We start from the raw sequence: 22,596 nt of genomic DNA on the forward strand, positions 1-22,596 counted from the left end.
GCAGCCCCCTGGGCCCTTAGCAGTCCCCCCGTCCCCACCGGAGCCGGGCCAAGGGTTACCGGCCACCAGCAGCCTTGCCCAAGCCTGGGAGATGGACGTCCGGGGAAGCGGGGCACCTAACGAAGCCGTTGCTCGGGGAAGGAAGGGGAAAAGGGCTAGCTCGTCCTGCCACACAAACGAGGAAAATGTGCCACCTCAGCTCCTCTGTGCTGAACCGCCCATACCACCACCACCACCACCGAGGCCAAAGTCAGGGAAACATTCGTTTACTCTGTTTACACTGGGGGAACTAGCCGGATGGCTCCCGTGGCCAGGAAGACCTTCCTTCCCAAGACTGAGCATGGACATGCAAGAAAACCGGAGCGCTATTCAATTCACAGAAGCCTGGGGACTGGAGCGCTCCGATGCCAGAAGTGGGCAGGGGGCTCCTCCACCCGCTTCCCGACTCCGCAGGTGGGAGGGCTGGTACGCGAGGAGCTAAGCTACAGGGTCGGAGGATTCCTTCGCCGATGCGTTTGGAGGCTGGCGCCCATCTTGGCGTGAACGAAAGAGGGAGTACGATGGATATACGGCAACTAGACGGGACTGTGGGCTGGGCACATCCCGTGGAATAGGGGACCGTGGACCAAACCCGAATCACAGACTCAACTCCAGGGAAGAAACGTGACCGATGGAGTCCTCAGGCTGAGATGACACAAAGCCACGTTACAGACGAAGGGCGGACGGACACCCCACGTGTTACGGAACCCCCGGCCCGGGCTATTCGAACAGGAGATCCTCGTCCCTCTCTTCGGCCAGGAGATTGGCAGCCTCCAACACCTCTCCCGCTGCTTTCCGCAACTCCAGCTCCTTCTCCGTCTTCTCTTTGAGGATCTTCTTCTTCTCCTGGATTTTCTTTAACCTGCAAGGGAAGGCTCTTCCTCAGAAGCTGCTCACCGGTTCAGCGGAGATCACTTCTGCAGCCCCTCGCTTTACCGCTCCAGCCCCATCCACGGACCACAGGGCCCCCTCTGCGCCCCGCGCAGACTGGGATCGGTGTAAACTGAGGATCGGAGAGAGCACACTAAGGTCCCAGCAGGGCTCCATTCTGGGCTTTCAGAGCTAGAGAGTCTAAGGGAGGCTTCCCTTCAACTAGTGCCACAGAGAGTCTTCCAGGAATTCCCTGGCAGGTATAGGGCCACCCTCTACAGGAGTCTGACCGGCCATGCTGTCCTACGGATTTAGGATCGATCAGGAGCAGCTCCAGTCCCAGATTTCTCCCCAAAAAGTGTTCAATTCTATGTTCTAGCACTCTGGTTCCTCCTGAGGTCAATAGCCCAAGAAGCCCTTTGGCTCTGAAACTCCAAAAGTCCAAGGCATTTCATTTCCCGGGGATGGGCCAGTAGGGACCCTGAGCTTACAGTCATTACTTCCCCCCCCTCCAAGCTTGGATTTGGATCTCAGCGGCAGGCTCCCTCCTCCGAAATTCAGTTTCTGGCCCTCACCTGAGCTCTGTTTTTCACTACTTGCCCACGGCCACCATTTCCCTTTAAGACCGGTTCTAGGGCAGTTTAAAAAAAAAAAATGGAGAAAAGGAATCTCCATTCTGGAAGACCTTCCTCCAGGCTCTCAGCTGCTCCAGCTCTGAAAGCAGCTGACCGTGGTGAACAAGCAACCTGCCTGTTAATTGTTATACCGCACTTTCCCAAGTGTTTATTTAGTACAGTGCTCTGCACACAGTAAGCGCTCTATAAATGGGGATTAAGAGTGTGAGCCCCACGTGGGACAACCTGATCACCCTATATCCTCCCCGGCGCTTAGAACAGTGCTTTGCACATAGTAAGCGCTTAACAAATGCCAATTATTATTATTATAATAAATACAACTGAATGAAGGAACGAATGAACCTGTGGCTCCGGGGCCATCGCCACTCCGTCTCCGCAGCTCGCCCCGGTGACACGGAGGGACGGGGGCTACGGGAGCCGAAGCGGCCGAGTTTTCTCCTGCCCCACCCTGAGAGCAGCGGCCGGCAGGGGTGGCCGGATGCATCCGCCCGAGGCAGGACGCCACCGTCACTTCACCATCACTTCAGCTGATGGAATCGGCAGCTGGCGCGATCAATGGCTGAGGGAGACGCGGGGTCCCACCCCCGCCGGCCTCCGGTACCCCCCCCGAGTGGCGCGCCGCGGCCCACCTGTAGAATTCCTCGCGCTCCCTCTCGTCCAGTTCGGTGATGATGTAGGCCAGGGTGCGCTCGATCCGGGGGATGATCACTAGGACAAGAGGGAGAGAGAGAGTCACTGCTGCCCGCAAGGTGAGGCGTGTCGAGGGAGCCTCAGACGGCCCCTGTCATAACTTGCTCTTTGTGGCAAAGCCCGTCACGCCACGGAAGAAGCTCACCCGCCCGACACGGACGGGGTGACGCCAAGTGTCACCCTCGCGGACCCCGGGTCCCGGGGTATAGGCCTCTTCTAGCCCAGAACTGGGCCCACCACCATAAGTGAGCAACAGGTTCCTCCTCTTTGGCCGGTCTCTGTCCCTTGCACCCCGATCTCTGACCCCCACCGCCCCAACGGCTTCAATTCTACGAAGCCGCCCGGTTTACTGCTTTAAACCGAAGCCTCTCCGGAGGGCCGTGCCCCAGATGACAATAATAATAATAATGGCATTTATCAAGCACTTACTATGTGCAAAGCACTGTTCTAAGCGCTGGAGAGGTTACAAGGTGATCAGGTTGTTCCACGGGGGTCTTAATCCCCATTTTACAGGTGAGGTAACTGAGGCGCAGAGAAGTGAAGTGACTCGCCCAAAGTCACACAGCTGACAAGCGGCGGAGCGGGGATTTGAACCCCTGACCTCTGACTCCAAAGCCCGGGCTCTTTCCACTGAGCCACGCGGCTTCTCTACCAATATGGATCTGAGGTCGGCTGGAGCACGCTGGCTGGGACACCGCTGCGCCTGCTTCCCGGAAGGCTCGGAAACAGTGCTCACGGCGGGGGGGACGGGCCGAAATGAGAGGCAGAGCCTCGGAAACAGTGGCGCCGATCCCAGGCCTCCATCCGCCGGGCTTCTCGGGCCCCCTCCCTCTGCGGGTCCTGAAGTTGGGAACCAGAACGGAGGTTCGGATTCGACTCTCCCGGGCCGAGTCCTGACTCGTCGTTCGGCCGCCCCATCCTTCCCTTTCACCATTTCCCAAACGGGGCCGACTCCCGTTCTCTCCTGGCCACGCAAGGAGCAAAGGGAGCAAGGGAGGACTGATCTCAAGTTCCTGGGGCAAAGTGGGATGTGGAACCACAAAAGCAATCCTACAAGACGGGCATTAAGGGAGTAAAGATGGTGGCAAAGGACGGGCCTGAAAGGACAAATGAGGAAGTGGGAAAGGACCGTTCGGGTTGTGGGAAAGGCAGAGCGCCGGAGGCGTGTCCAAACCAGATCCCATGTGTGGTGCTCCGGAGAATCATTTAGAAGAAGAATGATGGTATTTGTTAAGCGCTTACTATGTTCCGGGCACTGGGGTGGATACAAGCAAATCGGGGCGGACCCGGTCCCCGTCCCGTGTGGGGCTCCCAGTCTCCCTCCCCATTTTGCAGATGAGGTAACGGAGGCCCAGAGAAGTGACTTGCCCAAGGTCACGCGGAAGACAAAAAGGCAGAGCCGGGATTAGAACCCATGACCTTGTGCCCCCCCCCCCCCCCCCACCAGGCCCTTGTTCTATCCACTACGCCAGGCTGTTTAGGAAAGCCAGAGGAGCAGAGCAAGTATAAGATTAACTGGTATCTACCCCAGCGCTTAGAACGGTGCTCGGCCCACAGTAAGTCCTTACCGCGTACCATAATTATTATTTTGAAGATGGATCCCTGAGAGAGGAAGGAAACGTCAATCTCCCTATTCCACGCTCCCACTGGGAAACAGGACGAGGCTGCACTTAGGCCCCGGGGTCGGGGTGCGTCCCAGGGGCATCTGACTCACACTCACCGTGTTCGATGGCATTCACTCGCCTGTTGGTGATTTTAATGGCTTCATCCAGCGTCACAAATGAAGTCTGGAAGCAGAGAAAGGCAAACGGTGAATGTACACGGGAACCTAACCGACTGGCCCTTTGGTCCCGGAGGGCAGGGCGTGAGGTGTTAGGGCCTGAAAAGCAACCTGCAGCCTCTCAGGCTACTCAAAATGAGGAGCTTTGAGCCCCCCCACAGGGATCCTGGGAGCTGAGAAGGCCTGCCTGGATCATGGACTATAGCAAGGGTGAGCAGAACAGTTGGAGAACAGCCGGAGAAACAGCGTGGCTCAGTGGAAAGAGCCCGGGCTTGGGAGTCAGAGGTCATGGGTTCAGATCCCGGCTCCGCCACTCGTCAGCTGGGTGACTTTGGGCAAGTCACTTCACTTCTCTGGGCCTCGGTCACCTCATCTGGAAAATGGGGATGAAGGCGGGGATGAAGGCGGCGTGCTAACCTCCCCAGCGCTTAGAACGGTGCTGTGCACATAGTAAGGGCTTAATAAATACAATTGAATGAATGAGTGAATGAATGAATGAGTGAATGAATGAATGAATGAATGAGTGAATGAATGAATGAGCGCTTAGAACAGTGCTGTGAACATAGTAAGGGCTTAATAAATACATTTGAATGAATGAGTGAATGAATGAATGAGTGAATGAATGAATGAGTGAATGAGTGAATGAATGAGTGAGTGAATGAATGAGTGAGCGAATGAATGAGTGAGCGAATGAGTGAGTGAGTGAATGAATGAGTGAATGAATGAATGAGTGAATGAATGAATGAGTGAGTGAATGAATGAGTGAATGAATGAGTGAGGGAATGAATGAGTGAGTGAATGAATGAGTGAATGAATGAGTGAGTGAATGAATGAGTGAGTGAATGAATGAGAGTGAGTGAATGAGTGAGTGAATGAGTGAGTGAGTGAGTGAGTGAATGAGTGAATGAATGAGTGAATGAATGAATGAATAAGTGAGTGAATGAGTGAGTGAATGAGTGAGTGAGTGAATGAATGAGTGAGTGAGTGAGTGAATGAATGAATGAATGAATGAATGATAAAGGTTTTCACTGCTAGGCCAGTCCCAAAGGAAACCTAGAAGCAGACAGAGCAGGAGCAGCATCGTCTAGTGGATAGAGCCCGGGCCTGGGAATCACAAGGACCTGGGTTCTAATCCTGCTCTGCCACTTGTCTGCTGTGTGACCTGGGGCAAGTCACTTCACTTCTCCGTGCCTCAGTCTCCTCATAGGAAAAAATGGGGATTAATAATAATAGCAATAATAACAATAATGGTATTTGTTAAGCACTTACTAGGTGCCAAGCACTGTTCTAAGTGCTGGGGAGAGACGAGGTTATTAGATTGTCCCACGTGGGGCTCACAGTCTTAACCCCCATTTTACAGATGAGGTAACTGAGGTACAGAGAATAATAATAATAATAATAATGGTATTTGTTAAGCACTTACTATGTGCAAAGCACTGTTCTAAGCACTGGGGGGGATACAGGGTGAGCAGGTTGTCCCACGTGGGACTCAAAGTCTTAATCCCCATTTTACAGATGAGGTAACTGAGGCGCAATGTCTGTCTCCCCTCTAGACTGTAGGCTCGTGTGCAGGGAATATGTCTGCTAACTCTGTTGCATTGTACTCTCCTAAGCGCTCTGCGCATAGTAAACAATCAATAAAGAGAGAAGCAGCGTGGCTCAGTGGAAAGAGCATGGGCTTGGGAGCCAGAGGTCATGGGTTCTAATCCCGCCCCCGCCACTTGTCAGCTGTGTGACCCTGGGCAAGTCACTTAGCTTCTCTGGGCCTCAGTTCCCTCTTCTGTAAAATGGGGATTAAGGCTGTGAGCCCCACGTGGGACAACCTGATTACCTTGTATCTACCCAGCGCTTAGAACAGTGCTTGGCACATAGTAAGCGCTTAACAAATACCAGCATTATTATTATTATTATTATTATTAAGTGACTTGTCCGAAGTCACACAGCTGCTAAGTGGCACAGCCGGGATTAGAACCCACTACCTGTGACTCTTAAATCCGTGCTCTTTCCACTAAGCCAAACTGCTCCTACATGGCCTGCTCCCAATCCTCAAGGCTGAGGCCCACTGGAATTCCCCTCAGGGACACTCCATCATCTATAGTCTCACATTTTCCTTCAAATCCGGTACTTGCAGCTAAAACAAAACCCCAAATGCTTTTTTTTCCTGACTTTTACAACACTCTTGATCACGGCTCACTTCAACTGGGGGCTAAAAGCTACAGGAATTTAGAGATTTACCAGGATCAAACAGATTTATAACTTAAATATTCCTTCTACTTGATTTTTCTGTGTGATTAAAAGCCAATGCTTAATTTTTAAGAAGTTAAAACATATTTGCATGTACAATAACTGTCTTTCGCTGTAACATCATATTTGTTCAATTCCAAAATGCGCCACAGCTTGTCCTGGCATATAGAACCCAGCACGTACCTTTAATAAGATATTTTTCCAATTTACAAAAGCCTCCAAAACCAAATCCCGGATACTAAATTATTGCTATTAAATCTTCCTTGTTCCACTCAAACTTCACCCTAAAGATGTTCTCTAAGATCTAACGGTTTACAAGAAAATATCTTTACTCTCAGAGAATGTTCCCCGGGGATAGAAAAGAACTGAGAGGGGAAAGTTTACGAATTCAATACCGCAATAACTAGAATAAACACATTACATTCCATGTCAGTACCGCTCATTACTTTTCACCACAGGCTCATATTTATGTGTGTTGTTTCCGTAGGCCAAATTACAATTATGCCCATATTTATTTTTAAGTTACCACATTTCAAAACAACCAGGAGATGCTTCTAGGTGCAATTCCACCCTGAACATTGATGCATTTCATTGGTGGCTCACCTGGAGAGTACTGAGATCTCCCTTGGTGCACCATTAAAACCTTAGTCCAGTGCTCTGCACACAGTAAGCGCTCAATAAATACGACCGAATGCATGAATTAAAACCCTGTGGTAATTAGTTACACTCAGATTGATACACTTGACATATACCCAAATAAAAATATTCAGACGCAGTTAAGTATAGAAGTCAGGAGACTTGCCCAAAGTCACACAGCTGCCAAGTGGCGGAGTCTGGATTCGAACCCATGCCCTCTGGCTCCCATACAGTAATAATAGTGACGGTGTTTGTTAAGCGCTTACTATGTGCTAAGCGCTGGGGGGATACAAGGTGATGAGATTGTCCCACGTGGGGCTCACGGTTTTAATCCCCATTTTCCAGATGAGGTAGCTGAGGGCCAGAGAAGTGAAGTGACTTGCCCAAGGCCACACAGCTGACAAGTGGCGGAGCCTGGATTCGAACCCACGCCCTCTGGCTCCCATATAATAATAATGACGGTGTTTGTTTAGCGCTTACTATGTGCTAAGCGCTGGGGGGATACAAGGTGATGAGATTGTCCCACGTGGGGCTCACGGTTTTAATCCCCATTTTCCAGATGAGGTAGCTGAGGGCCAGAGAAGTGAAGTGACTTGCCCAAGGTCAAACAGCTGACAAGTGGCGGGGCCTGGACTCGAACCCACGCCCTCTGGCTCCCATATAATAATAGTGACGGTGTTTGTTAAGCGCTTACTATGTGCTAAGCGCTGGGGGGATACAAGGTGAAGAGATTGTCCCACGTGGGGCTCACGGTTTTAATCCCCTTTTTCCAGATGAGGTAGCTGAGGGCCAGAGAAGTGAAGTGACTTGCCCAAGGTCACACAGCTGACAAGTGGCGGAGCCAGGATTCAAACCCATGACCTCTGACTCCAAACCCCGGGCTCCGTGAGCGAAACTGACCGTGCGCCCCATATGGGACCCGGGCTGCGTCCAACCCGATTATCTTGCATCTACCCCAGCGCTTAGAAAGGCGCTTGGCACATAGTAAGCGCTTTGGAAAGAGGCCGGGCTTCGGAGTCAGAGGTCATGGGTTCAAATCCCGGCTCCGCCGACTGTCAGCTGTGTGACTTTAGGCAAGTCACTTCTCTGGGCCTCAGTGACCTCATCTATAAAATGGGGATGAAGACTGTGAGCCCCAAGTGGGACAACCTGATCACCTTGTATCCTCCCCAGCGCTTCGAACGGTGCTTTGCACATAGTAAGCGCTTAACAAACGCCATCATTATTATTATTATTATTATTACCAAGCCCCATAAAAAAAGGGCCCCAGAGCTCAGCCACCCTCTCCGCCATACTGTCGCTCACCTTCCCTCCCCTTTTAAGCAGAAGAGGGCTGGGGACTTTTTAGACTGGGAGCCCACTGTTGGGTAGGGACTGTCTCTCTATGTTGCCAACTTGTACTTCCCAAGCGCTTAGTACAGTGCTCTGCACACAGTAAGCGCTCAATAAATACGATTGATGATGATGATGGGGAACAGGAGGCGCGTGCGCGGCGGGGCTGGGGAATACCGGAGCGCGGACGGGCACGCAGGCGCCCGGCCTACCCTGGCCCGCCCCGGTCCAGTTGGGCAGAAGTGATTGATCTTCTTATAATTATGCCCATATTTATTTTCAAGTTGCCACATTTCCAAACCACCAGGAGATAATAATAATAATAATGGCATTTATTAAGCGCTTACTATGTGCAAAGCACTGTTCTAAGCGCTGGGGAGGTTACAATAATAATAATGGCATTTATTAAGCGCTTACTATGTGCAAAGCACTGTTCTAAGCACTGGGGAGGTTACAATAATAATAATGATAATGGCATTTGTTAAGCGCTTACTATGTGCAAAGCACTGTTCTAAGCGCTGGGGAGGTTACAATAATAATGGCATTTATTAAGCGCTTACTATGTGCAAAGCACTGTTCTGAGCACTGGGGAGGTTACAATAATAATAATGGCATTTATTAAGCGCTTACTATGTGCAAAGCACTGTTCTAAGCGCCGGGGAGGTTACAATAATAATAATAATGGCATTTATTAAGCGCTTACTATGTGCAAAGCACTGTTCTAAGCGCTGGGGAGGTTACAATACTAATAATAATGGCATTTATTAAGCGCTTACTATGTGCAAAGCACTGTTCTAAGCGCCAGGGAGGTTACAATAATAATAATGGCATTTATTAAGCCCTTACTATGTGCAAAGCACTGTTCTAAGCGCCGGGGAGGTTACAATAATAATAATGGCATTTATTAAGCGCTTACTATGTGCAAAGCACCGTTCTAAGCACTGGGGAGGTTACAATACTAATAATAATGGCATTTATTAAGCGCTTACTATGTGCAAAGCACCGTTCTAAGCGCCGGGGAGGTTACAATAATAATAATGGCATTTATTAAGCCCTTACTATGTGCAAAGCACTGTTCTAAGCGCCGGGGAGATTACAATAATCATAACGGCATTTATTAAGCGCTTACTATGTGCAAAGCACTGTTCTAAGCGCTGGGGAGGTTACAATAATCATAATGGCATTTATTAAGCACTATGTGCAAAGCACTGTTCTAAGCGCTGGGGAGGTTACAATAATAATAATAATGGCATTTATTAAGCGCTTACTATGTGCAAAGCACTGTTCTAAGCACTGGGGAGGTTACAATAATCATAACGGCATTTATTAAGCGCTTACTATGTGCAAAGCACTGTTCTAAGCACTGGGGAGGGTACATTAATAATAATAATGGCATTTATTAAGCGCTTACTATGTGCAAAGCACTGTTCTACGTGCTGGGGAGGTTACAATAATAATAATGGCATTTATTAAGCACTTACTATGTGGAAAGCACTGTTCTAAGCGCTGGGGAGGTTACAATAATCATAATGGCATTTATTAAGCGCTTACTATGTGCAAAGTACTGTTCTAAGCGCTGGGGAGGTTACAATAATAATAATGGCATTTATTAAGCACTATGTGCAAAGCACTGTTCTAAGCGCTGGGGAGGTTACAATAATAATAATAATGGCATTTATTAAGCGCTTACTATGTGCAAAGCACTGTTCTAAGCGCTGGGGAGGTTACAATAATCATAACGGCATTTATTAAGCGCTTACTATGTGCAAAGCACTGTTCTAAGCACTGGGGAGGGTACATTAATAATAATAATGGCATTTATTAAGCGCTTACTATGTGCAAAGCACTGTTCTACGTGCTGGGGAGGTTACAATAATAATAATGGCATTTATTAAGCACTTACTATGTGCAAAGCACTGTTCTAAGCGCTGGGGAGGTTACAATAATCATAATGGCATTTATTAAGTGCTTACTATGTGCAAAGCACTGTTCTAAGCACTGGGGAGGTTACAATAATAATAATGGCATGTATTAAGCGCTTACTATGTGCAAAGCACTGTTCTAAGCGCTGGGGAGGTTACAATAATCATAATGGCATTTATTAAGCGCTTACTATGTGCAAAGCACTGTTCTAAGCGCTGGGGAGGTTACAATAATAATAATAATGGCATTTATTAAGCGCTTACTATGTGCAAAGCACTGTTCTAAGCACTGGGGAGGTTACAATAATAATAATAATGGCATTTATTAAGCGCTTACTATGTGCAAAGCACTGTTCTACGTGCTGGGGAGGTTACAATAATAATAATGGCATTTATTAAGCACTTACTATGTGCAAAGCACTGTTCTAAGCGCTGGGGAGGTTACAATAATCATAATGGCATTTATTAAGTGCTTACTATGTGCAAAGCACTGTTCTAAGCACTGGGGAGGTTACAATAATAATAATGGCATGTATTAAGCGCTTACTATGTGCAAAGCACTGTTCTAAGCACTGGGGAGGGTACATTAATAATAATAATGGCATTTATTAAGCGCTTACTATGTGCAAAGCACTGTTCTACGTGCTGGGGAGGTTACAATAATAATAATAATGGCATTTATTAAGCACTTACTATGTGCAAAGCACTGTTCTAAGCGCTGGGGAGGTTACAATAATCATAATGGCATTTATTAAGTGCTTACTATGTGCAAAGCACTGTTCTAAGCACTGGGGAGGTTACAATAATAATAATGGCATGTATTAAGCGCTTACTATGTGCAAAGCACTGTTCTAAGCGCTGGGGAGGTTACAATAATCATAATGGCATTTATTAAGCGCTTACTATGTGCAAAGCACTGTTCTAAGCGCTGGGGAGGTTACAATAATAATAATAATGGCATTTATTAAGCGCTTACTATGTGCAAAGCACTGTTCTACGTGCTGGGGAGGTTACAATAATAATAATGGCATTTATTAAGCACTTACTATGTGCAAAGCACTGTTCTAAGCGCTGGGGAGGTTACAATAATCATAATGGCATTTATTAAGTGCTTACTATGTGCAAAGCACTGTTCTAAGCACTGGGGAGGTTACAATAATAATAATGGCATGTATTAAGCGCTTACTATGTGCAAAGCACTGTTCTAAGCACTGGGGAGGTTACAATAATAATAATAATGGCATTTATTAAGCGCTTACTATGTGCAAAGCACTGTTCTACGTGCTGGGGAGGTTACAATAATAATAATGGCATTTATTAAGCACTTACTATGTGCAAAGCACTGTTCTAAGCGCTGGGGAGGTTACAATAATCATAATGGCATTTATTAAGTGCTTACTATGTGCAAAGCACTGTTCTAAGCACTGGGGAGGTTACAATAATAATAATGGCATGTATTAAGCGCTTACTATGTGCAAAGCACTGTTCTAAGCACTGGGGAGGTTACAATAATGATAATGGCATTTATTAAGCACTTACTATGTGCAAAGCACTGTTCTACGTGCTGGGGAGGTTACAATAATAATAATGGCATTTATTAAGCGCTTACTATGTACCAAGCACTGTTCTAAGCGCTGGGGAGGTTACAATAATAATAATAATGGCATTTATTAAGGAGATGCTGCTAGGTGCAGTTCCCCCCTGAACATTGATGCGTTTCACTGGTGGCTCACCTGGACAGTACTGAGATCTCCCTTGGTGCCCCACTCAAACCTCAGTCCAGTGCTCTGCACACCGTAAGCGCTCAATAAATATAAAGTTTAGTTGTATCAATAAAAAGCCTACTTACAGGACCCCTTCAGAGTCAGGAGCCTGCCAGCTGCCGCGTGAGGGGCCCCACCCGGGGAAGGGGTATTCCCAGGGTCTGAGGGGCCGCGGGAAACTAATTCCGCCCAGCCAGGGCTGGTCCCAGACTGTAGGGCGCTAGTCTATCCTAGCCTCCGAACGCGACAGGAGGAATCCTGGAATAGAAGGATCAGGGAGGAATCTGCAGATTAGTCTGCTCAGGTGACCAGGACAAGCACCAGGGAAAAACACCGAAAAGCAACATGGCCTAGTGGAATGCCCTCCCTCCGCAAATCCACCAAGCTATCTCTCTTCCTCCCTTCAAAGCCCTACTGAGAGCTCACCTCCCCCAGGAGGCCTTCCCACTCTGAGCCCCCCCGCCTTACCTCCTTCCCCTCCCCACAGCACCTGTATATATGTTTGTACGGATTGATTACTCTATTTTATTTGTACATATTTATTCTATTTAGTTAATATGTTTTGTCTTGTTGTCTGTCTCCCCCTTCTAGACTGTGAGCCCGCTGTTGGGTAGGGACCGTCTCTATATGTTGCCAACTTGGACTTCCCCAGTACACAGTAAGCGCTCAATAAATACGACTGAACGAATGAATGAATGATAAAGCGTGGGTCTAGCAGTCGGAAGGACCTGGGTTCTAATCCTAGCTCTGCCACTTTTCTGCTGGGGGGCAAGTCACCTCGCTTCCCCTTGAGAAGCAGCGTGGCTCAGCGGAAAGAGCCCGGGCTTTGGAATCACAGGTCATGGTTCAAATCCCGGCTCCGCCAGCTGTCAGCTGGGTGACTTTGGGCAAGTCGCTTCACTTCCCTGGGCCTCGGTTCCCTCATCTGTCAAATGGGGGATTAAGACTGTGAGCCCCACGTGCGACAACCTGATCACCTTGTATCCCCCCAGCGCTTAGAACAGTGCTTTGCCCATAGTAAGTGCTTAACAAGTACCATCATTATTATTATTATTATTATTCCCTGGAGCTCAGTTCCCTCATCTGTCACCTTGTATCCCTCCAGCGCTTACAACAGTGCTTTGCACATAGTAAGCACTTAACAAGTACCATCATTATTATTATTATTATTCCCTGGGGCTCAGTTCCCTCATCTGTCAAATGGGGATTAAGACTGTGAGCCCCATGTGGGACAGGGACTGGGACCGACCTGATTACCTTGGTTCCCCCGCCCTACCTCCTTCCCTTCCCCACAGCACCTGTATATATGTTTGTACGTATTTATTACTCTATTTATTTATTTTACTTGTACATATCTATTCTATTTATTTTATTTTGTTAACATGTTTCGTTTTGTTCTCTCTCTCCCCCTTCTAGACTGTGAGCCCACTGTTGGGTAGGGACCGTCTCTAGATGTTGCCAACTTGTACTTCCCAAGCGCTTCGTACGGTGCCCTGCACACAGTAAGCGCTCAATAAATACGATTGATGATGATGATGGGTAGGGACCGTCTCTAGATGTTGCCAACTTGTACTTCCCAAGCGCTTCGTACAGTGCTCTGCACACAGTAAGCGCTCAATAAATACGATTGATTGATTCCACCCCAGAACACTGCCTGGCACACAGCAAGCGCTTAACCAATACCACAGAAAAACAAATAATTCCCAGCGGTTCAGTGAAGAGTCCGGCTACGAGGAAGCCTTGCTTCCAACTCACCTGCAGCGAGGCCAGTTCGACCAGCAGCTCCACGGCTTTGGCGTAGTTCCTCTTCAATTTAGCCAGCTGCTCCCCGCCTCGGGCCAAACCGGTCAGCTCGTAACCTGTAGCGACCAGTCGGGCAACATTTTTGCCCCTGGGTAGGAACAACCGGCCCCACCTTACTTCAATTCCAGGGAACGGAACAGCCCCGGATCCGCCCTCAACGACAGCGCTTCCGAAAGGGAAGGCCGAGCGATTATTCCGGGTGGGAGGGCCGCTGAGAGTGCAAACGAGGAACGGGCCGCCCGTCCCTTTCTGGCAACCGACCGACGGGAAAGGGGCGAACGTTGTGTCTGAATCATTTGTTCGGACTGCCAGCTTCTCGGGTGCTGAGATCGAGTCCATCAACTGCGCTAAGCAGAGTGCTCTGCAATCGGGCTTACTGGGTGGAGAGCACTGTGCTAAGCGCTTGGAGATCTGAACTGGTAGACAACCGCCCGTAACAAATTTAGAGTCTAGAGGGGAATCCTGACAGACATTAATATAAGTAAATAAATTCGGGGTATGTACATAAGCCCCCTCTGGGACAACCTGATCACCTCGTAACCTCCACAGCGCTTAGAACAGTGCTTTGCACGTAGTAAGCGCTTAATAAATGCCATCATTATTATTATTATTATAAGTGATTTGGGGCTAAAGGAGGGATGAATAAAGGGCGCAAATCCGAGTGCAAGGACGACACCGCTTGGAGATCAGAACTGAATTGGTAGACAACTGCCCGTAACAGATTTAGAGTCTAGAGGGGAATCCTGACAGACATTAATATAAATAAATAAATTTGGGGTATGTACATAAGCCCGCTGTGGGACAACCTGATCACCTCGTAACCTCCCCAGCGCTTAGAACAGTGCTTTGCACGTAGTAAGCACTTAATAAATGCCATTATTATTATTATTATTATAAGTGATTTGGGGCTAAAGGAGGGATGAATAAAGGGCGCATATCCGAGTGCAAGGACGACGCCGCTTGGAGATCAGAACTGAATTGGTAGACAACTGCCCGTAACAGATTTAGAGTCTAGAGGGGAATCCTGACAGACATTAATATAAATAAATAAATTCGGGGTATGTACATAAGCCCCCTGTGGGACAACCTGATCACCTCGTAACCTCCCCAGCGCTTAGAACAGTGCTTTGCACGTAGTAAGCACTTAATAAATGCCATTATTATTATTATTATTATAAGTGATTTGGGGCTAAAGGAGGGATGAATAAAGGGCGCAAATCCGAGTGCAAGGACGACGCCGCTTGGAGATCAGAACTGAATTGGTAGACAACTGCCCGTAACAGATTTAGAGTCTAGAGGGGAATCCTGACAGACATTAATATAAATAAATAAATTCGGGGTATGTACATAAGCCCGCTATGGGACAACCTGATCACCTCGTAACCTCCCCAACGCTTAGAACAGTGCTTTGCACATAGTAAGCGCTTAATAAATGCCATCATTATTATTATTATAAGTGATGTGGGGCTAAAGGAGGGGTGAATAAAGGGCGCAAGGATGACACAGAGGGAGTGGGAGAAGAAGAAATGAAGGTTTAGCACTGAATGCTTCTGGAAGCATGCCAGAAGAGGATCATGTAGTACTTACTATCCCCTCCTTCCTGGTAGTGTTCGAACACCGGCAGGGTGACGCCTGTCCAACAAGAAAAGTATGGTTACTGTCCCACAGATGCATTTGGCTCATTTCACAGGCCAAAGTGGCAATTTTTTTAAAAAACCTTGAAACCATGAGGTTTCCTGCACCTTAAAAGTCACTTCGGAGAAATTTTATCTGTGAAACAGGGAAGCAGTGGGGCTTATTGAGATGATATATAGCCACGATATGATATGATGATATGTTATGATCCATGATATAGTGGATACAGTCCGGGCCTGGGACTCATGGGTTCTAATCCCAGCTCCACCACTTGTCTGCTGTGTTACTTTGGGCAAGTTACTTCACTTCTCCGGGCCTCAGTTACCTCATCTGTAAAATGGGGATTAAGTCTGTGAGCCCCACATGGGACAACTTGAATTCCTTATACCTACCCCAGTGCTTGGCACATAGTAAACGCTTAACAAATACCCTAATCATCACTACTGGAAATACTATAGGCCCGGGAGTCAAAGAAACTGCATTTTCTATTCCCAGCTCCGCCACTTGTCTGCTTGTAACCTTGGGCCTGTCACTTAACTTCTCTGTGCTTCAGTTGGCTCATCTGTAAACCCAGGATTTAATCATCCCTCCAATTTAAGACTGTGAGCCTCATGTGGGGCAGGGACTGTGCCCAACTTGATTGCCTTATATGTATCCCAGCATTTAGTACAGTGCCTAGGACATAGTAAGTGCTTAACAGGTACCATTTAGAAAACAAACTGAAAAGGAGCAGCGTGGCTCAGTGGAAACAGCCCGGGCTTTGGAGTCAGAGGTCATCGGTTCAAATCCTGGCTCTGCCACTTGTCAGCTGTGTGACTTTGGGCAAGTCGCTTCACTTCTCTGTGCCTCAGTTCCCTCATCTGTAAAATGGGGATTAAGACTGTGAGCCCCCCGTGGGACAACTTGATCACCTTGTAACCTCCCCAGTGCTTAGAACAGTGCTTTGCACATAGTAAGCGCTTGATAAATGCCATTATTATTATTATTGTTATTATTGTTATTAAAAGAAAAAAAACTGGTCTCACCCCAGTGAAATCCTGCCTTCACAAATCTCTCTCGCTAACAGGCAAAAATCTCTGGTAGAGACGATGACATAGGTTGCCATTAAAAGTTAAATGTGGGAAAAACAGATATGTGGAATTACAAGAACACAATATAATGGTACCAAGTGTATATATTTATATATTAACGGCATTTATTAAGCGCTTACTATGTGCAAAGCACTGTTCTAAGCGTTGGGAAGGTTACAAGGTGATCAGGTTGTCCCACGTGGGGCTCACAGTCTTAATCCCCTTTTCACAGATGAGGGAACTGAGGCCCAGAGAAGTGAAGTGACTTGCCCAAAGTCACACAGCTGACAAGTGGCAGAGCCGGGATTTGAACCCATGACCTCTGACTCCAAAACCCGGGCTCTTTCCACCGAGCCATGCTGCTTCTCAGTGTAAAAAAATTCAGGACATTTAGCCACCCCTGGAATATTCCTAAACCTTTCCAGGGGGACTCGGGAAATAACGTTTTTTTGTGTCTATAGAAGAGGTAAGAATAGTTACCAGCCACGTTATCTTTCTTTGCTCTGATCTTCACTTGGGCTCTGTTCACATTCTGAATGACCGTGGTACTGCAAAGGAAGAGAACATAATCATGGCTTCACTTGGAGAAGCAAAATCTTTAGTAATCCACTCTCTCGCTCTGGCTCTTAAATCAAGAGATCTGTTAGAATCGAGCAGCCTCCGTGGATAACTTTGATGACCGACAGATAATAATAATAACAATAATAATGATTTTGGTATTTGCTAAGTGCTTACTAAGTGCCAGAACCTGTACTAAGCACTGGGGTAGATACAAGCAGATCAGGTTGAACTCAGTCCCAGTCCTACTGGGGATCACAGTCCTGATCCCCATTTTACAGATGAGGTATCTGAGGCCCAGAGAAGTGAAGTGACTTGCCCACTTGTTGTCACAACAGAACAGGTGGAGGAACTGGGATTCAAATCCAGATTCTTCCGAATCCCAAGGCAGGGCTCTATCCAGCAGGCCATGCCGCTTCTCCAGGATTGCTCAGCGGTAGGCCGGAGCGCAGCTGGTGAGCGTTACTCCCCACAAAAGGAATCTGGCCATAAGACAAATAAATGCTCTGGAAATGTCGAGTGCCGCTTCCCACCCTCGACAAGACAGTTCTGGGGGATGGGTACCGTTTCCTAGCCTCTGAACCCCGCTTCTCCGCTTCCAGGAATGGGATGGAAAACGTTTGATTCCGCCTCCCCCATACAACACTCCCTCCCTCCCTCCCAAATTTCATCATCGGCAGGCAAATCGAACAGGTATCTCACTGCTCCCTTGCTCTGGGCTCTTGTGTCTTTGACACATCTTCTCAGACCCTCATCATCATCATCATCAATCGTATTTATTGTTGTTAGTATGTTTGGTTTTGTTCTCTGTCTCCCCCTTCTAGACTGTGAGCCCACTGTTGGGTAGGGACTGTCTCTATATGTTGCCAGTTTGTACTTCCCAAGCGCTTAGTACAGTGCTCTGCACATAGTAAGCGCTCAATAAATACGATTGATGATGATATAGAGATAGTCCCTACCCAACAGTGGGCTCACAGTCCTGCCCTTTGGGCAAGACGAGGGCATCTGTGATTCCCCTCTAGACTGTAAGCTCCTTGTGGGCAGGGAACGGGCCTGCCAACTCTGTTGTATTGTCCCCTCCCAAGTGCTTAGAACAGGGCTGTGTTCACAGGAAGCGCTCAATAAATACCACAGGTTGACCGTTGTGTTCATTCATTCAATCATATTTATTGAGCGCTTACTGTGTGCAGCAAGTACACGCTTGGGAAGTACAAGTTGGCAACATCTAGAGACGGTCCCTACCCAACAGTGGGCTCACAGTCTATAAGGGGGAGACAGAGAACAAAACAAAACATATTAACAAAATAAAATAAATAGAACAAACATGTACAAATAAAATAAATAAATAAATTGAGTTCTGTTGACCCTCCTCCACTGAAGCGCTTCTTATTTTTCTTTCATAGGGAGCTTAAAGCCCAAATTTGGAAGCCAGTGGTTACTCTGCTAGGGTTATTTGTCCCTAGGTTCAATGACACTTGAGGAGTGTCTTCCTGGGGTAGCGTAGGAATCCGTACAAGCTGGCTGGAGCAAGGCCCGGGGCTGGATCATGCCGGTCTGGGGAGGGGAATGGGGGAATTTCATTCCTTTAACTGCTTCCCCACCCCGGACCAAACCATGGGTGTGGTTTGCTATAGCAATGGTATTTGTTGAGCACTTACTGGGAGCAGAACATTGTATTAAGTCCTTGGGAGAGTACGATGTTAAAAAAAAAAAACTGGAAGATACCATTTCCGCCCTCGAGAAGCTTACAGTCTAGAGGGGAATCACAAAATCCCCCTGTTTCGCACCAAGGGGCCCAAGAGGGTTGCACTGAAGACATGACGCCTTCCCTGGTTAGGTCCTCTTTCCCCGACTCCTCCCTTCCGTGCTTCTGTGAAGCAGCGTGGCTCAGTGGAAAGAGCCCGGGCTTTGGAGTCAGAGGTCATGGGTTCAAACCCCGGCTCCGCCACTTGTCAGCTGGGTGACTTTGGGAAAGTCACTTCACTTCTCTGGGCCTCAGTTCCCTCATCTGTAAAATGGGGATGAAGACTGCGAGCCCCCCGTGGGACAACCTGATCACCTTGTAACCTCCCCGGCGCTTAGAACAGTGCTTGGCACATAGTAGGTGTTGAATAAATGCCATCATCATTATTATTATTATTATTATTATCTATGCTTTGGGCGCTTGGTACTCACCCCACCTTCAGCCTCCCAGCACTTATGTACGTATCTATAATTTATTTATATTAATGCCTGTCTCCCCCTCTAGACTGTACACTCGTTGTGGGCAGGGAACGTGTCTACCAACTCTGTTGAATTTGTCCTCTCCCAAGAGCTTAGTAAGGTGCTCTGCACACAATAAGCACTCAATAAATACCACTGATAGACTGAGTGACAGTGGGCAGAGCCAAAACCAACAATTTGTACTTCCCAAGCGCTTAGTACAGTGCTCTGCACATAGTAAGCGCTCAATAAATACGATTGATGATGATGATAGGAAGGGAATCCAAGACCTAGGAGCTGCCAATCCCCTGACTGGGCCAGCAGGGCCCCGTAAATCACAATTTAACAATCCTAATTTTTTTTGGTTACCGTTACACCTTCACATGCAGGCAAGTGAATGCTGAGTGATAGAGTCTTTGGCCGGTTGTGGACAGGCAATGTATCTGTTTACTGTTATAGTAAAAATAATAATGGCATTTGTTAAGCGCTTACTACGTGCAAAGCACTGTTCTAAGCGCTGGGGAGGTTCCAAGGTGATCAGATTGTCCCACGGGGGGCTCACAGTTTTAATCCCCATTTTACAGATGAGGGAACTGAGGCCCAGAGAAGTGAAGTGACTTGCCCACACAGCTGACAACTGGCGCAGCTGGGGTTTGAACCCACGACCTCTGACTCCAAAGCCTGGGCTCTTTCCATCGAGCCACTCTGCTTCTCTATATGTCGTACTGTCCCAAGTGCTTAGTACAGTGCTCTGCACGCAGTAAGCGCTCAAAAAATACGACTGGCTGACTGATTGACTGCTTCAATTAAGCAGGCCTCGGGCGGTCTCTGCTGAGACCAGTAGCCATCTCCCTAGAGAACCCGAGACAGTCGAGCATCAGGCTCTCCGCCTGGAGGGCAGTGGACTGGTTAGGAAGCGAAATGGCCTAGTGGATGGAACCACGAGCCTGGGAGCCAGAAAGTCATGAGTTCTAATTCTGACTCTGCCCCCCGTCTGCTGCGTGACCTTGGGCGAGTCACTTCGCTTTTCTGTGCCTCAGTTACCTCACCTACAAAATGGGGGTTAAGAGTGTGAGCCCTATATGGGACGGGGACTGTGTCCACCCTACCTTGTATCTACCCCAGTGCTTAGAACAGTGCCTGATAGTAAGCGCTTAACAAGTCCCCTAATTCTTCTTATTAGGACCGGTAATTCCCGGAATTGTCCGTTTCACCTGAAGTCCCCGGCTGTGAACTTGGCCTCAGCAAGTGAGAAGGCAGCTTCTCGCATTACTTCGCCCATGAGCATCTTGGTCTACGGAGAAAAGAATCAAGAAAAGGACAGATTTTATGTTCCTTGCACCTCGTCCTCTTTCGCTGTCCCGTGAAGGTGACAGCTTTGGAGCCAGCCACCTCAGATCGGCTCAAACGCGGCCAAAAGACTTATTTCCCACTTAATTTCAATTGTTTTCGTGCACTATTTAAGAGGTTTGATTTGGATCATCGGAAATACTGTAAGGTTTACAAACCAGTCACTCGTACATTCTCCACAATAACAAAAAGAAAGGGGAGGATGGCTAAAAGGACTTTTGCTATTAACCAATTTCTCACCTATTCTTCCACCTAGCCCGTGATCCAAAGTAGCACAAATGTAATGCTTTACCTCCTCCTTTACCCTCTCCATCCTCTAGAGCTGATACCTAGCAGTGAAATGATCCAAGGAAAAACCAAAAATGAAGGCCTGGAGAGCCAGTCTGGAACAACCGACCGAAGAAGAGGGGACAACTTGGAAGGAAGTTTGAGGACCCCAGGGGCCATGGCATGTGGGGTGACACCCTAGCTCACCCCATCCCTGCATTTCATAAAGAATCTGAGGACGAGCCCAGATGGATGGAGCCGCCTCTTGCCTCCCATTAGCTGGGTGTGGGCTGGTTACCCCACCGTGGGAGAAGCGGGGAGCAGGCTGGGGGTTCTGTGTGTTGGGGAGGGGGGGAAAACTGGGCACAAGTAGGGGTTGGAGGGTGGAGCCACGGTTGCCTTGGCAACAGAGCTTATGTGGCCCTGTGAGGGTGAAAGGGAACCACTAGCATCCTCCCTGGTGCACCGCTCTGGTGAAACAGAGGAGCAGGAGATGCTTCTCCTTGTACATCTTTTTACTTCCTCTTCCTAGCCCTCCTTCTCTCTTTCTCTTCCCTTCCATCCTCTTCCATCCTCTCCCTTTCCCTCTGCTTCCTCCTCCCGTCCCCTCTTCCACATCCTACCCTCAGTGCCTCACCCACTCCGAGCTCCAACCCAAGTTTGCACTTGTGCTCAAAAATAAACGTTAGCATCCTGGGCAAGGCTTTGCAGGGGCATGGATTCCAGAAGGAGGAGGGAGGGGGGAAAAGGAGGAGGCGGAGGGAAAATGGGGAGGGGGTAAATAAGGAGGAGGAAGAGGGGAAGGAGAGAAAGGGGGAGAGAGGAAGAGGTGGAAGGAGGAGAGGTGGGGGAGGAGGAAGAAGGAAGAGAAGGGAGAAAGAAGGGGACGGGGAGGACTAGGAGAAGGGGGGAGAAGGAGGGAGGAGGAATAGCGGCAGGGAGGAGGAGCAGGGGGAAGGAGGTGGAGGGTGAGAGGAAGAAGAGCAGGGAGAAGGAAGGGGGGAAGGAAAAGGGGGAGGAGGAGGAAGAAAGGAAGAAGAGCAGGGAGAAGGAAGAGGGAGAGAAGGTGGAGGAGGAGGAAGAGAAGGCAGCAGTGGCAGCCCCTCTGGCTTCCAATAATGGCAGTGAAAGCCCCTGGCCAGTTGTGGGGCCTGGTGAGGAGCCATGGCGCTGACACCCCCCATCCCCACCCCGAAGCGGGGCTTGTAGAAGGCTCAGGATTCAGCACCAGAGAGTGCCCGCACACTGGAGCCCCTAGTTGGGCTCCTGACAAAGGTCCAGACCAAAGTTCCGGCCACCTGCAGGCACAAAGGGGCCTCCAGACCACCCGCTGGGGACCCCAATACAAGGCCACCACTTTGGCTCCACTTCCAGCCCCCCAAGGCTCCAAGGAACAGGAGAACCAGCCCACCCTGCCAAAATGCTGTCGGAGCTGAAACCGACGGTTCAGGACTGACAGTTTCATCGTACCAACGGCATTCTACTATTACGGTATCCGTTAAGTGCTTACTCTGTGCCGAGCACTGCCCTAAGCACTGAGGTAGAGACAAGATAATCCAATTGGACACAGATCTACAAAACTCCCACGCGGCCAGCGCCCCTGGAAGGGACTGCCACAGATTCTAATGAAATCATCGGCTCGGCTACTGAAACGCCATCAGCGGGGACAAGGCTGACTCCACCTCGATAATCTTCTTCAGGATCTGCCGAAATCGAAGAGTCAAAGCGTCCGATTTTTTCTTCAGGAGGTTGCGACCAGTCTGGGCTCCTTTCAAACGCGCCTTCATGATTGTCTGTGCC

General features: G+C 48.6%; 1 protein-coding gene across 1 annotated transcript; it reads right to left on the minus strand.

Moving 5' to 3' along the window:
• Positions 1 to 250: 250 nt before the first annotated feature.
• ATP6V1D (ATPase H+ transporting V1 subunit D) lies at positions 251 to 22,596 on the minus strand. The gene is made up of 8 exons (XM_038743040.1): positions 22,479 to 22,596; positions 20,394 to 20,473; positions 16,900 to 16,967; positions 15,302 to 15,346; positions 13,667 to 13,770; positions 3,955 to 4,021; positions 2,174 to 2,252; positions 251 to 901 (listed from the first exon to the last, which is right to left on the minus strand). Exons 1-8 carry the CDS (start codon positions 22,581 to 22,583, stop codon positions 760 to 762), a joined length of 690 nt encoding a protein of 229 aa, XP_038598968.1. The 5' UTR covers positions 22,584 to 22,596; the 3' UTR covers positions 251 to 759.

The sequence above is a fragment of the Tachyglossus aculeatus genome, unplaced genomic scaffold (genome assembly GCF_015852505.1).
Source record: "Tachyglossus aculeatus isolate mTacAcu1 unplaced genomic scaffold, mTacAcu1.pri scaffold_275_arrow_ctg1, whole genome shotgun sequence".
Lineage (NCBI taxonomy): Eukaryota > Metazoa > Chordata > Mammalia > Monotremata > Tachyglossidae > Tachyglossus > Tachyglossus aculeatus.

Bases quoted from the DNA above. Each gene is read 5' to 3' on its own strand.
- ATP6V1D (XM_038743040.1), bottom strand. From the start codon at position 22,583: ATGAAGGCGCGTTTGAAAGGAGCCCAGACTGGTCGCAACCTCCTGAAG. The intron at 16,968-20,393 runs GTGAAACGGACA...CTTCCTTTGCAG, and splicing joins TTCACAGCCGGGGACTTCAG to TACCACGGTCATTCAGAATG. The intron at 13,771-15,301 runs GTAAGTACTACA...TGGTCGCTACAG, and splicing joins CTACCAGGAAGGAGGGGATA to GTTACGAGCTGACCGGTTTG.